Source organism: Glycine max, chromosome 10, assembly GCF_000004515.6.
Source record: "Glycine max cultivar Williams 82 chromosome 10, Glycine_max_v4.0, whole genome shotgun sequence".
In the NCBI taxonomy this organism is placed as follows: Eukaryota; Viridiplantae; Streptophyta; class Magnoliopsida; order Fabales; family Fabaceae; genus Glycine; species Glycine max.
Window position 1 is genome coordinate 1,177,937 of NC_038246.2, and position 15,947 is coordinate 1,193,883.

The window sequence follows — 15,947 nt, forward strand, 5'->3', positions numbered from 1 at the left end:
ACTTTCTTTCTTTTTTTTTTTTTACTTAGTTTTGTGAATGCTTTTGGAAAGTTTGATTTGTGTCTTAGAATTTTTTATTAACCCAAAAACATCTTTAAGGATATTAGTGGTGGAGAAATTAACCAACCAGGCCACGGTTGTTTACTATTTTGATGTAGTATATTTTTTTAATCACTTTAATTATTAAATTATACGATGCTTCCAGACAGCGTTCTGTGATTTTTCTCGTATATGTACAACTACTAATTATTATTCTTTGTTTTCACATAGGTGTGTCTATTTTGACTGCATCATTCTTTGTTTAAATCGTTTCCAAATTTTATTTTCTTTTGACAAAAGAGAATCAACTAATTTCCATCGATACAGTGGATTTAATTTAATACAGAGGGAATTGCACGGAAACAATTATTGTTGTGATTCTCTAAAGAAGACTTAGGTATGATTGTTGTTCTAACCATTTCAAAGCTCTCAGCATGGCATAGAACTCTCCTTGTTGACATCCATAAATCCATAATAGCATCAATCGAGTCGTATGAGCATATTTGGTTTTCAATTCAAAGGATGAAAATGTTTTTACAAACCTCGTCTTGCTATTAGATACCCAAACATGCACTATAACCTTGAATAAAGTTACCTTCCTCATCTCTGACACAACATTCAAATCCGATTTTGCCCAAATCTTTAAAAAATGCAACATCAGTATTGCATTTAACAAACCCATGTATGTGGTGGTTTCCTCCCACCTGAATCCTCAACATTGGCAGGCAACTAAACCGTAAACCCTTGTTTCATAGATTGTGCTTCCTCCAGCGCCATGAACTCCAAAGAATCATTACTAATCTTTTAGAATTTTCAGAACTTAAGAATACATTTAGAACTTTGAAAATAAGCTCTACAAATGTGCTACAGCTGCATAAGGGGCTCCTCCTATTGAACAATTGTCCCCTTCTCTAAGCCATGGTTGCTGCCCACATATTGATCAAAGACCCGTCACCTATACGCTAAGCATGCGCGTATTTAACACGATTCCATGAATAGAAACACGTTTTAGAGTATTTGTTATGTCACATGCTTATATGCTCACAATTTAGATTCGAATGGCAGTAAAAACTATATTTAGTAAGAAACCAGTGTTGATTAACCGTACGCAGCCTCGTCTTTGGGAAAAACCACGTCAAATTTATAAAACAACGCAGAAGACATAGTGCGTGTTTGGATATACGTTTTGTAGAATTGATTCTAAATCAACGTGATTTTATAAAATTAATTTTAAAGAAACGTGATTTTGGAATTTTGTCTGAATACTTATATCTAAAAATTAATTTTCACATTCAATATTGTTTGGAAACTTGTTTTTAAAATCAATTTTGAATGTATAAATTACTAAAATGGACATTAATTATTTGAAAAAGTATTTTGTATTAAACATATTTTAAATAGTTAAAAATAAAACATAATTGGAGATATTTTATATTAGATACATAAAAATTGAACACTAAATATATATATATATATATATATATATATATATATATATATAATTTAAAAATAAATAATTAAATTTATATCATATTTTTTGCACAATAAAATTAATAATTGAAAACATTTGCATAATATTTACAAAACTAAATTAGCCAATTAAATATAAAATAGCAATATAAAAAGATACAGACTTACAAAAATATATTAAATATGTTGTTAGGTAAGTAAAATTTAAGTTGATATTTTTTTTTGGAATAAAGTGCAGCACATTTCCTAATAATAACTTATTTTTATATTTATTAGTGAAAGAGTATTTAGTGCATGAATAGGTCGGTGAGAAAGGATATAAATGTTAGAATGAAAATATATACCGATGTTGACCATTCAAAAGTAAAAAAAAAAAAGAAAAAAATAATATTCACAAAAGTTAATTTTGTTGGATTCATAAGCTACTTTAAATTAACGCACGTCCAATGAAAACTAACGCGGTTTTAAACTACACATAATAAAATGCATTGGAAAAATGTAAATCCACTTGATGCAAAAATTGTCATTCTAATATATTTAATTTTTTTTATTATTATTATAATTTAGAGTTAATTCAATTAATTTTTAAAACTTGCCCCCTTTAAATGATTTCATCATCTAAAAGAACTTAATAATACATCACAACTTTATTATTCTGAATGAATACTTGTGGAAGCATTGTCTAAATGTAAAATTAACTTGTTCCCTTAGTTCTTCTACAACTATCTTACGGATTCTTACAAGAGGAATATGTTTTAAAAAAAAACAAACTTACTTTTATTTACTAAGTTCAAAAAGTAACAGAGAGGGGCCATATTGCTAAACGAAATTGCGACAACCCCGATCCATCGCAGATACTTAGTCCAAATTCCAAACAAACTTATATATTCTGAATTCGGCTTACTCCAATTTGTAATTTTAAACAGAAACATAATTTTATATCGATACACAATGCCAGTCACTACGACAAAGCAGATACATTCAATTCAACTATATAACGACGATAGTGCACACACAAAACATAAACACAGATCTTAAAAAAAAAAAACAGCACACCAACACACGATATAACTCATAAACATCTAACACCATTCCCTTTCTTTATTCACCAAAACACTAGGGAACATCAACAATAAACCTAGCCTAATTGAAGTACTATCAAGCAAACAGGCCTTGATTTCCATGGAGGAGCATGTCAGGTGACGCCATCATAGGGTGGGGGATCTGCCAGGGCATGAAGAGAGGGTCTGGAATCTGCGGAATCTCGAAGGATTCACCACCGCCGCCGACCTCATCGGCGATCTCGAGAATGGAGTTCAGAAACCTTAACCGGTCGGCGAGTTCCATGGTCTGTGCTCTGAGGATGTCGTTCGCGGCTTCGATCTCAACGTACGCTTCCTCCTTCGCCTTTATGCTCTGCGCTAAGCGCACGTTCTCGCCTTGAAGGCGACTCGCTACGTCGGATAGGTCTTCGAGCAGCTTCTGCTTCTTCATCCGCGATCGCCGTGCGGACTCGCGGTTCGACTCCATCCGCTTCCTCTTTCTCTCGTCCATCGCAGCCGGATCTCCTCCTCCCTCCGAAGATCCCGAACTCGCCGGACGCGGAATCGAAGCCATTGGATTTGTTTGAATTTGGGGTTTTTGTTAGGATAGAGAAATTAGGATTTTGCAAATCTGATTAATTAGAAAAAAAATGGGGAAATTGGAGGAATTAGGGTAGGGGATTGAGAGGGAGTTAGTTCATGAGAAAACGTAGAACCAGTAGAGGAAGACGACGGAGAAGGAGTGGAGGAGACGGATTCGTCGCATGGGGTTGCGAATCGTCATAGAAATTCTTCCTTAAACATTTGATTGTTAATTAAGCCAGAAACCCTAGATCGAAGAGAGGATCTGGATTATGAAGACACAAAAGGGAGAAGGGAAATCGAGAATTGAAAAAGAGAAATACAGAAGGGAAAATTGGGGGTAGGTAGGGGAATGAGGAGAATGATGTTGAGAAACAAAGGGGGAAGGTGAAAAAGGTTTAACCGAAGAAGGTTTTCCTTCGATGTTTAGGTTGGTTTTTATAGAAAAAAAATGTGAGGTGGGAGATGGAAAACGTGCTTCGGTGTACTGGACTAGGAAAATTAATTTGGAAAATTTGATTTTTTTTTTTTTTTAGGGCTTAATGACACCGCGTCATAGCTGGCGGCAACGTGACGACACAGAGACAGCTGTTTTCCTCAAGTATCCTTACTCGTTTCAACTCTACCGTCTTACCTTACTACTACTCCTTTCATTTTTTTTTCTTTATCGGGATCGGGAGTAATTACAAAGATAGCTTCTTAAATTATATATCTTGTATGCCATGATTGATTACGAAACGTAAATTTCATTTAAAAAATATGGTGTGTGTTTAGATTATAAAACAAATTTTTTTTCATTACCAACGTCATCCAACGAGTTAACAGTTTAAAATTATAAGTATAATTTTTAATATCATTATTTCAATTTTTTAATACGAATTACTTATATTATAAATTTTAAGTTAGATACAAAACACACCTTATTCTTTCTTATTCTCAGTATTTTTTTTTGACGTGTGTTTCATGGAAAAACTCTCACAATTAGCAAAAAAAAATCTCTTTCAGTTATACTCCCTTGGTTTTTCTAATTGTCGGGTTTTTTGAAAAAAAAATCATTTTTTAGTTATCTATCATTTTTAAAGTTTAAGGTTACATTAATTATTTTTTGTCAATTATACTGTTATCCACATTAATTATTTCACACATTTAAATAAATAATTGAATCTTTCAAAAATGAAATAGTTATTGATCAGTGATTTGGTGGATAAGTGGAGAGAGAAATAAGTGTATTGAGAAAGTGAATTCACAAGAGGTATAATAAGAAAAGGCCTAATAAGCTTTATTCAAGCAGTACTACGACTAAAGGGTGCCGACCATAAAAAAAAAAAAAGAAAGAAAGAAAAAGACGTAAGGGTTGTATTTGGGCTTTTTTCATCAGCCCAACTCAACTAGTCGTGGGCTAAGGGCCTGGTAGGCCCGTTTTGATTTATGACTTGTAAGTTGCAACGAACATCATAGACTCGGTTTCTTTTTCATTTCACAGATCGGAGGGAGGAGCAAGTTGAGCAGAGGAAAAACAAGCGAAAAGAGAAAGAAAAGAAGAAAAAATGGTGGGAGAAGAAGTAGTACCAATGGACGACAAAGCGAAGAGGATGCGAGATCTGCTATCGAGTTTCTACTCCCCTGACCCTTCCATCTCCAACAACACCTCCAAACACGCTTCTCTCGACGACATCAATTCTACTTCCTTCGATCCCGATCAGTACATGAACATCCTGGTAAATTCTTCTTCCCCTTCTCCCTCAATTAGTCACTCTCGTCGAAGTCGAAGACGAACTTGAATTTGGAGCACGAAACCTCACTTGATTTTATTAAATGAATGAATGAATTATGCAGGCACACAAGTCCAATTTGGAAGGCCTGCTCCAACGCCACGTTGAAATGGCAGCTGAAATCAAGAATCTCGACACCGACTTGCAAATGCTGGTTTACGAGAATTACAACAAGTTCATCAGTGCTACAGACACTATAAAGAGGTGCTTATGCTTGTAAATAACCATTTCTATCTTCTCTTGCTCTATTGTATCTAAATTGTCTGCATCTAATATTTGATTCTTAAACAGGATGAAAAGTAACATTTCCGGGATGGAGACGAATATGGAGCAGCTTCTTGAGAAGGTAACCGTTGTGTACTTACTATATTTAAAATATTAGAATCAAAATGAAAAGAGGAAGAAAGGGAGTTTCATAGGAATCCGCATTTTCTCCAATGCAGATAATGTCTGTGCAGTCGAGAAGTGACAGTGTCAACACTTCTCTATTTGACAAAAGGGAGCATATTGAGAAACTACATCGGACTTGTAATCTTCTTCGTAAAGTTCAGGTATTAATTATTAAAGCAATCATGCATGTTTCTTTATTCCGGCTTTGCATCACTGAAATATTTATGTTTCCATACTTGACTTAGTGGTATGACTTCTGAGTCTTTTGTGGAAGTGGAATATGACTGACATACTTTTTACCTTTGTTGAAAGTAGTTCATATATGACCTACCCGATAGACTAAGCAAGTGCATCAAGTCGGAGGCCTATGCAGATGCAGTCAGGTTTTACATTGGAGCAATGCCAATTTTTAAGGTTGTGGTTGGCTTATATGGTTTCTGATTCAATCCCTTGATTACTTTTAAACACAACGTATTAATCCAGGTCTTAGATGAATTATCTTGTTTTCCTCCCTCTTTATCAGGCATATGGAGATTCTTCATTCCGGGATTGTAAACAAGCTTCTGAAGAAGCAATAGCTGTTGTAGTAAAAAACTTGCAGGTATAGTTCTTTTACCTGTGTCAGACTTTTTGGACATGAACCATGAGCCAAAATGCAAGTAAGGGGACACTGTGGATTTCTTTATCTATTCCTTTTTTGAAATTATTTTGGGCATGTAAAATAAACAACAGCTTATTTAATTGTCTAGTTATTATTTTGCTGTATCCTACCTCCCTTGTAAAACAACAATATCAGCTTACATGTTATAAGGCTGTTTGCGGATATCTAGATGCTATCTTTTTTTGTTACTGAATTCATAGTAAAATTGGATAGAATTAGCTTACCCTGTCCAGCATTTCTATTCTTCCAAACATGGATAAAACTTTAAGAAGTTAATAGATCACTGTTAACATTCATCTCTAATATTTTGCTGAATAATAGCTGATGCTCAATTGTTTTAACAGAAGCTTGTTAACATGATTTGACATTTTTCTCTCTAACCAGGGGAAGCTATTTTCAGATTCTGAATCAATACAAGTGAGAGCTGATGCAGCAGTGCTTCTTAAGCAGTTGGATTTTCCGGTTTGTACTTCTTTTAAAAAAAATAGAAGAATGGCATTTTGTGTACTTGTTGAGATATGATGGGATTCTATCAGCTAGTAATTATTTTCTGAATGTTTACTTTTGAAGAACTGTCCTTCTGATGATTTTTTTAGGCATTGCATGGAGAGCTTTGGGCATCCACCATGTCTTCTTTCCCTCCCTTTTAGAGAGAAATAACATTATATTTTCTTGGGTGTTATTAATAAATGTTATATGATTCTAGGTTTTCAATTTATTTGCAGGTGAACAATTTGAAGGCAAAGTTATTTGAAAAGTTAGAACAATCTATTACAGACATTCGACTGAACCCTGAAGAAATAAATAATCCTTCAGGGGACCGTTCTACTCATGAGGTAACTAGTGCTAGAGTAGTATCGTTTTGTTTAATGTCCTCCTGTCTCACTCCTTGATATCTGGTTTAACATTTTACTATGAAAGCTTGGTTACTTAAGATGTTAATGACAGACAACATTGAAGTTATGCATGTATCCTATAAGTAGCTCTAAAAATGTTGATATTCATGTGCTGGAAAGGATGCTGATGAGTTGGCCAATAACAGGAAATGAAAAAGAAAGTAGTGATTAAACTGATGATTGCTTCAATGTCCATGAATGATTGCGTCAAATAATCTGCCAAGAGAATTGATGAATGGAATATTATTACTGTTCCAATCCAATTCAATTTTCTTTTCTTCTATTTAGCCTAATTTACTTCCATTAGTATGTATAATTTCTCTTGTAACTGAGGTTACATGACTGATGAATTAGAATATATTGTTGTTCTCATTTCCTAATGTAGGCAGCTATACATGAATTTGTGGAGGCAGTTTGTGCATTTCGTGTAATATTTCCTGATTCTGAAGAACAATTGGTTAAAGTTGCTGAAGATTTGGTTACCAAGTTTGTATCATCATTTACCATAGGAAACATTTTTATTTACAGTAAGTTAAATTTGTATAACATGCACACATTGTAATGTTTGCTAGGAACTTTGTAATTGCTGAGGAATATGTAAAGACACGGATTTCCCCAGAAGATCTACTTGGTGTTCTTCGTAAGTAGTAGGACTTTGCTAGTACTTTAGTATTTATTTTATTTGTGTGTGTGTGTGTGGATATTTGTAATTTCTGGGCTTATAGCCATATACTTGACTTCTAAAGCTAGATGGATTTTTACTTTCAGTACCACATTAGACATACGAGCTAGTGACCTTTTGACTCATATGCCTGCTATATGATATTTAATTTTTATATGAAAAAATAGCATTTTTTTGGTCCAATTTCCTTCTTTATATGCATGTCTTTTTTTTAAAAAAACACTTGGATTTTTTCTCTCTCTGAGCAATCCAATTCTATTTCTCATAGGCACGAAGGGTGTGTTTAGAAGAGCTTATCAATATGATGTGACATAAGCACTTGTATAATTGTTTGGTAGAACTTACGAAAATAGTTTGTGATGTGCCCATAAGTTGTTTCAGCTTATTTCAATAAGCTTTCCAGGATAACTTACGGAAAATAAATTATGTGAAAACAATTTACGATATTTCTTCTTCAATTCTAGAAACTTATACATTAATGCTTACTTGATTAGCATTTAATTAAGTTGTTTACCCAAACCCATCCTAAATATATTGAAAAGGTCTATACCTTTTGTGAACACATCCTCTTTTTCTTCTCTAAGTGCTGCCTGTATGCATCCATGTGGATTTGTCTTTTTGAATGTCATTTATTGCAATGGGGTGTTTTTTCTAATCATGTCGTATAGATGATATATTAAGACCATAAAGAGAAACTCGTTATTATCTCCATTTTTATGTGCCTGGCTATATATTCATCTTATAGATTTGTGCTGTATATGATAAATTAAAAGTTTTTTCTCTGTAACTTAAATATTTAATCCATTGAAATCACTATAATCACTAATATAGATGTGTTTTTATGAAGAGGAGGGATAAAGTTACTCTTAAAGAGTTACTTTTTGTCTTCACCCTTTATTTTCTTTTAATCTAACAATCAAAAATGTGTTTCTTGTTAAAACTATTAAATTAAAAGAAAATGAAAGGTGGGGGATGAAGAGTAACTCTTTATACTTACTCTTGGAGTAACTTAATCCCTCTTCTTTTTTGAAATATTTTTATGATGCTAGTGATTGCATTCACCTCTATACATCTTGGCAGAAATTTATCAAGCTACCAATTTGCAATAGCAAAGTAAAAATTAACATCTGAAATTTTCAAATTTATCTATTGTTCTTTTACCATTTATCCATGTGCAAATTTTCAACATATTTGTGTGTCCAAGCCATTTTTTCTTCTCTTAAACTTCTCACTTTTCCATAAGTATATTATTTTAATTGTTAAACCAGTCTTCCCTCTTCCTGACTGGACTATGATTTCTTTAAATTTGTAATTACAGGAGTTATCTGGAATGACGTGCTCCTGATAGATGAAGTCTTACAGGAAGCAGCTCTCTCTAATCATTCTCTTGAGGTTATCCATTAATCTTGTTGGCTCAAATTTGATTGACCTAAACTGTGGCTAACTAGCTATTCAATGCTCCCTTTCCCCTATTTTCAGAATGTAATAATTACAATGTTAATGTTTTAAAAATGAATTTCAATCAACTAACCCAATATTTCCAGGCTGCAAAGGTTGTTGTCACGTCGTTTGTTAGAAGTGCATTTTTTCATCTTCTACAAGACATCTCAGGTTAGTTCTTTGATAGTTTGACTTGTATTCAGAAAGCTTATGATATTAGGTTTCAGCTTAAAATTCAAATATTTACGCTACCACAATATAGAAAAATCAAGAAATTAAAAATCATTGTTGATTTGCACCAATGTGACTGGTTGTTTTTTTGAAAATGATCAGAAGCATAGAATGCTATAAATTATGTTGTTGTTGATTATCACTTGTCAAAATAGCTCTATTATATGGTTTTAGCTACGGGAAAAATTTAAAAAAGTTGTTTTCATAACTGTGCTGAGTTAGCATCTGTTTGGTAGATTCCCTCTTACAAATCCTGAAAAAGGAAGGAGCAGAACAGTGCACTCTTGATGTTGTTCTTGATGCAAGTACAAAAGCAGTTCTTCAAGGAGGACTGAATGTGTTGCTGGTAAGCATGTTTGTATGCTTAGATTCATCTATACAAGGTTATATTCAATTATGTATGCATGTATTGCTATTGTTAAGATTTTGTTATTTTTGTTTCATTTACATTTAATTTCTCTCCTTCAGGACTTTCGCAAAATTTTAGATGATGACTCTGGGATCCTAGTTAGATTAAGAGAGTTAATCATTGATTGGGTTCAAGAAGGACTTCAAGAATTTTTTAGGCAACTTGAGGATCAGTTCCTTCTGTTTTCAGGAAGAAATCATTCATCTATTCAAGTACACGGTTTGGCAGAGGGAACTCAAGGTGATAAAGCTTTTGCTGGCCTTGTCCTAGTGCTGGCACAATTGTCTGCTTTCATTGAACAAACCGTCATCCCAAAAGTCACTGAGGCAAGGGTTCACTTGATAGAGTTTGACTCCTGAAATTTCAATTTCTGTGGTTAATTTTTCTTCCATATCCTATGGGTATACCTTAAAATTTTCCTTGTAATCTTCAGGAAATAGCTGCTTCCTTTTCTGGTGGTAGTGTTAGAGGCTATGAATCTGGACCTGCCTTTGTTCCTGGAGAAATATGTCGAAAATTTCGGTCAGCTGGTGAAAAATTCTTGCACCTGGTATATTTTTAAGTTCATATTTTCTTTTCAACGGAACTGCAATTCATATGACACACTCTGTATATCGTTGTCCTTGTCAGTATGTCATGTTAAACAAGTGGCCTCAATAACTTAAGAGGGGGGGGTGAATTAAGTTTCAAAATTTTTCCCTAACAAATTTTAATTCTCCCTTTAAATGATATATGCAGACTTAATATGCAGAAGAAGCAAAGAATCAATTTAATCGATGTTCTTTAAATGCGCAAGACAAAATTAAATTGCAATAATGTAAATGAGATATGGAAAGAGAGAATTTGCAAACTCAGTTTATACTGGTTCGACCACTTTCTGTGCCTACGTTCAGTCCTCAAGCAACCCACTTGAGATTTTCACTAACTTTGTAAAAATTCTTTTTACAACTTCTGAACACCCGAGGGATCCCTTTCCCTTGTGTTCAGGAAACTCACAATTTAAGAGACAAATAGCCTCTTGATCTCAATAAGTCTTTAAAGAAAGTACAAATGTTTTTCTCTCTTTTAGAGAAGAAGATACAATATGAAGTTCTTAGAAGAATCTTTAATTGATTTGCAAGTATTTGATCAATGATTTGTTTTTGAGAGGATAAGACAATAAGGTTCTGAAAAACTCTGAAGATTTTCGAATACAAGTCACATATATATAGGCCTTTAGTGGCTTTTCAAAAACTCATGAAGGGATGTGACTTTTCAGAGTTATTTTTGAAATTTTCTCACTAGTAATCGATTACACAGTTATTTAATGAGGAGCCATGTCTTTTCAGTTTGAATCTAAAAAATTTCGTTACTGGTAATCGATTACAGCTTTTAAAATTTAAATTCAAAACTTTCTGAAGCAGCTTTGTAAAATCAAATTTGGCTTCTAACAATCGGTTACAACCTCTAGTAATCGATTACCAGAGAAATATATTATTTTTCAAAAGTGTAAAACACTTAAAACTTTTTATAAGAGATTTTGGAGAATTTAAGCTTTTAAGGCCAAACCTTTTCAACCATTAAGAGATTCTTTTAACAAATAATGGACTAACGTGAATCTTTTCTCTTGATCTCTTGACCTTGACTTGAACTTGTAAACTTTGAATTACTTCAATCTTTGGCATCATCAAAACCTTTATACAGCATAGGCAATCACATGTCACTCCCTCATTCTTATTCATCTATTCCTTAGCTGATGCCTAAAGCCTGCTTGGCATTTTAGCTTGATTTTAATATTTTCCCGGAGAATATTTGTGTTTCTAAGGAAAAGAGGGGTTTCAATTTGATTGGCCTAAATGGCCTTTAGACAGTGCCTGTTTGCGTGTGAAATACAATCCCATTCAAAACATGTGAATGATGTTGGACAAAATTTCAGTCATTGAATGGTGTAGTTGTTGCATTATGTATTGTCAGTTTTCTCTCATGAACTGACTAGTTTAGATGCTGTGAGTTTTGGTAGTCCTTTGAGTTTATTAGGGATGGATAGTTCATATGGCTTTGCTTTGATGTTCTGGGATGGTTTCTTTTGAGGGATTCTTGTCTGATTCACAAATGAACTAGCAAGCTTTACTTCACTTTCTTTGTATTGTAGTACCCTTTCTTGAGTGCTTTGATTTTGGAGGATATTTAATCTCCATTTATATGTACCGTTCTGTCCTTAGTCCTTTATTTTTGCTTTCATTATTTAAAAAATATCTTCAAGTTAAGCAGCATTTACATGTATACTGTTTGATTCTTTTCAGTACATAAATATGAGAAATCAGAGGGTATCACTTCTCCTGAAGAAGAGGTTTACAACCCCTAATTGGGTTAAGGTCAGCCTGTTATATACCCTTTTTTCAAACATATAAGACTGATGATCGGTTGTCTTTGAAAGAGCTTGAATCTCTGAAGTTTTTCCTTTGCTTTACACAGCATAAGGAACCAAGAGAAGTTCATATGTTTGTTGATCTATTTCTTCAAGAGGTTGGTATATCTGTATATTTAAATCAGTCATTCTTTTCTGTGTCTTTTCAGTTGCCTTGAATTGTTTAAGCATTGTGATTGAGTATTAGTCTTACTAAATGTTGCTTATCTGGAATATAATTATATCATATTTGATGAAAATATATGGTAATTGATTGAAGCAGCAACAACAATAAAAGCCTTATCCCACTAAGTGGGGTTGACTATATTAATCACGTGACACCATTGTTAAAAACCAAATTTTAATTGAAGCAAACTGGAGGAAAATTTTAATTTCCTTTATTTTATTTCCAGCTTGAAATTATAGTTAACGAAGTGAAGCAGATTTTGCCTCAAGGTAGACGTAAGCACCACAGGACTGATAGTAATGGAAGTAGTGCTTCATCAAGGAGCAATCCCTTGCGGGAGGAGAAACTGGTTAGGTCAAATACTCAAAGGGCAAGGAGCCAGCTTTTGGAAACGCATCTTGCAAAATTGTTTAAGCAGAAAGTTGAAATTTTCACAAAAGTAGAATATACACAGGTATGTATGATTATTATATTGGTGATTTAAATTTAAATAATTCTTTGAGAGCCGTGATATCATTTTCCTTACGAATCGCAGGAGTCTGTTGTTACAACTTTAGTTAAATTGGGCCTTAAAAGTTTTCAAGAATTTGTCCGACTCCAGACTTTTAACCGAAGTGGATTCCAGCAAATTCAATTGGATATCCAGTTCGTAAGGATCCCTTTAAGAGAAATAGTTGAAGATGAAGCTGCAATCGACTTCTTGCTAGATGAGGTTGGAATTAAGTTATAATTTTTCATAGTGATGTCATGCATTTTTTCTAATGAGAATTACCTGTAGCTTTGCCGTTATTTTTTTCCTTATCAAAACTCTTCCGTGGGTTTTAGCTTCTTAGTTCTTATGTATCTCTTAGTGAATGTTTGATTTTTGTATCTTTTGGGCATAGGTGATTGTTTTTTGATGGCGATTTTTGTATCTTTTGGGCATAGGTGATTGTTGCTACTGCTGAACGGTGTCTAGATCCGATTCCATTGGAGCCTCCCATATTGGACAAACTTATACGAGCAAAGTTGGCTAAAACCGAGGAGCAAAATACAATTTCTTCATAAATATTCCTTCATAAACTTATACGAGCAAAATTGTGTTTGCTGTGTTTGCCATCTCGTACAATTTGTTAGGGTTTTGGCCGTTGAAAAGTAACTTGGTTCCTTTTGTAAATCTCTTGTAAGTTGTAACATATGTCATATTAACATGTTATTTGTGGAAACATTGAGACATGAGAAAATTATATCCATGACGGGAGGCTAGAGTGGGAGACCTTATTGGGTCTCTCACCATGGGAAAGAATTTTTAGCCCTTAGATTTTAAATGAAATGTTGAGATTTTTCTTTATTTTTTCTTGAGTAAATTATAATGATCATTCATGTGATTTTTTCTTGTTTCACTGACACCTTTACTTTTTTGAATTCTACAAAAAATATTTTAATTGTAGATTTTTCGTTTCACGAGCTATCCTTTGATTTTTTTTTTTTTTTTGGTGAAAGTCTCCCTTTGATGTTTTAGACGTGAGAGAAACATTAGTTTGCAACTGTCATACGAGAAATATATAATTTTTAATAAAAGAATTGTTTTAAATGTCTTTATTTAGTTTCTTCAACTTCATAATTGTTTTATATTAAAATGATTATCGAGAAGTTCATGTATAAAATAGTTCATATTAAATTAAATTTCAACAAGTTCAATCAAAATTTAAAGTTCCATTAAACAAATCTAAAAAATTGTTTGTAATTGAATATTAAAATGGTTGTTGATGAAATTTTTATATGTCACTGTTTAAATATTTTTTTCTTTCTTTTTTTCTTTCATTGAATATTTTTTTTTCTTTTATAAATTTCCTAACAAAAGTTTCACGAAATTAACCAAGATTAAAAATAATATTAAAAAAGAAAGAGTCACGAATGTAATATAAACAAAAGGCTGTTCATTGTAATTAATTCTTTTTTCTTTTTCTGCCGCTCATTTCCATTTTTTACCCATCCGCCATTCTCCATTTCCCTGCATTCAGATCCACTATGCACCACCACCAAAAAAATGTCATGAGCCATCCACATGTTACTGTTTCGGTGTTGTAGGCAACGGTGGTGCGACCTACAGAACCCCACCTCTTCGATTTACAATCCATATAAGCACTCACCATACCTATTCACAAATTGCCACCTTCAACTGTTGCACACATGAATACACAAGTATAAGACTGAACACATTTGATGCCCTTTGTGTGGGTTTTGAAACCAAGTTCTAAAACAAGCTCAAATATGAAAAAGAAAATCAGATATGAAATTGCAATTTGACATGAACACACAAGTATAACACTTAACACATTTGATGCCCTTTGTGTGGGTAAGTTCAACAAATCGCCATAGTATCTAAAGAGATTTGTTTTTTATTTGGTAACAGTCACAACATTTTGAAACCCATCTCTGAAAAAGAGAAGGTTGGATCTAGAATCAGATCGAAGGAGACCCACTATTATGTGTCTTTCGCACTCACTTTGATTTTGTATTTTTATGGCGGAAGGCGAGGGACTCGTGGGTGAAATCAAGAAGATGAAATTTACAAAGTGCATTACATTTTATCAAAATTTTAAATTACTCTCCTCCCTGTGTTAGTTGTAATGTTCAAATCAATTATACTTGAAACGAATGTATAATCTATTATGTATACAATTATAATTGATTATATTATTAAGCATATTATACTATAGATTATACGAGAAAAATGTAAGAATAGAATTACTTACCAAAAATATGTAATTGAGATACTAGGAAACGAATAATAAACATTTCTGTTATCCTAATTCCAAAATTAAGGTTTAAAATAAGAAAATAAAGTTGTGTTTACATAGTTCTAATATAATTTATTTTCCTTTTTTCTCTTTTAAATCAAACAACCTCATAATTTTATTTCCATTTTATTTCTCTTGAGTCAAACAATTAATATTTATACTTTATTTTTTTGTGTATTTCTCTTATCTTCCTTTTTCACTTACCTATTTTTACTCTTTTTTTTTCCTACCAAACAATGATGTAAGTGTTAAGATTATTCATGTGTTATGACTTAAATATAGTATTAAGTGTTTTGATTTTAACTTTTTTTTTAGTTGGGAGGCCTGAAGTCCCATGACATACTAATGTTTGTCAAATATAATTACTATATAGTATATATAACTAACTTTTTCCACCACGTTTTTTAATACAACTTTTTTTTAATGTACACTAGTGATAATGTGGATTAAATTTAAGTCCTAAAAGTTTATCTCAATCTCTCTACTAAACCGACCTTAATAGTAAGTTTTTTTAGAGTACCTTATTAGTAAGTGTTTAATAAAATTACATACATAAAACTTGAATTCAATATCCACTATTTAAGCTATAACAAACTAGCAGTAATAGATCTGCTTGGTGGTAGCAAATAGTATTTCTTTTATCAATATGTGGTAACAAATCTTAACATTAATTTTACATATGAGAATACTACTAAATTATAAAAAGCCCTATTGTGAAAGAGAGAGAGAGAAGTCAGTACATTGCGTTATTGCACTTATTAATTGTTGAAGAACCATGTGATTTTTTTCTGCTAGAAAGAAATATGTGATTTCCCAAAAAAAACAGTACCGGTTGTACTTTTTGTCTTCCTCTTGGTGATGTTAGTAAGGCTGCGCAAAAAATGTACTGGTTATTTGGTTCTGAGGAGAAAAATAAAAAAAAATATTTTTGTATAATTAAAATAAAATGTAAAAAAATGTAAATCTCACCTAATAA

General features: G+C 32.7%; 2 protein-coding genes across 2 annotated transcripts; one reads left to right on the plus strand and one right to left on the minus strand.

The window, feature by feature from the left end:
- Positions 1-2,379: 2,379 nt before the first annotated feature.
- On the minus strand, positions 2,380-3,545 carry BZIP59 (bZIP transcription factor bZIP59). Its single transcript, NM_001250082.2, has one exon. It carries the CDS (start codon positions 3,124-3,126, stop codon positions 2,668-2,670), a length of 459 nt encoding a protein of 152 aa, NP_001237011.1. The 5' UTR covers positions 3,127-3,545; the 3' UTR covers positions 2,380-2,667.
- Positions 3,546-3,594: 49 nt separating this feature from the next.
- LOC100818891 (vacuolar protein sorting-associated protein 51 homolog) lies at positions 3,595-13,518 on the plus strand. The gene is made up of 21 exons (XM_006588506.3): positions 3,595-3,735; positions 4,618-4,852; positions 4,971-5,110; positions 5,198-5,252; positions 5,350-5,457; positions 5,612-5,710; positions 5,820-5,897; positions 6,342-6,419; positions 6,683-6,793; positions 7,239-7,339; positions 7,426-7,493; positions 8,854-8,927; positions 9,080-9,146; positions 9,443-9,552; positions 9,675-9,941; positions 10,049-10,165; positions 11,898-11,969; positions 12,070-12,120; positions 12,415-12,642; positions 12,724-12,900; positions 13,116-13,518. Exons 2-21 carry the CDS (start codon positions 4,682-4,684, stop codon positions 13,233-13,235), a joined length of 2,292 nt encoding a protein of 763 aa, XP_006588569.1. The 5' UTR covers positions 3,595-3,735; positions 4,618-4,681; the 3' UTR covers positions 13,236-13,518.
- Positions 13,519-15,947: the final 2,429 nt, after the last annotated feature.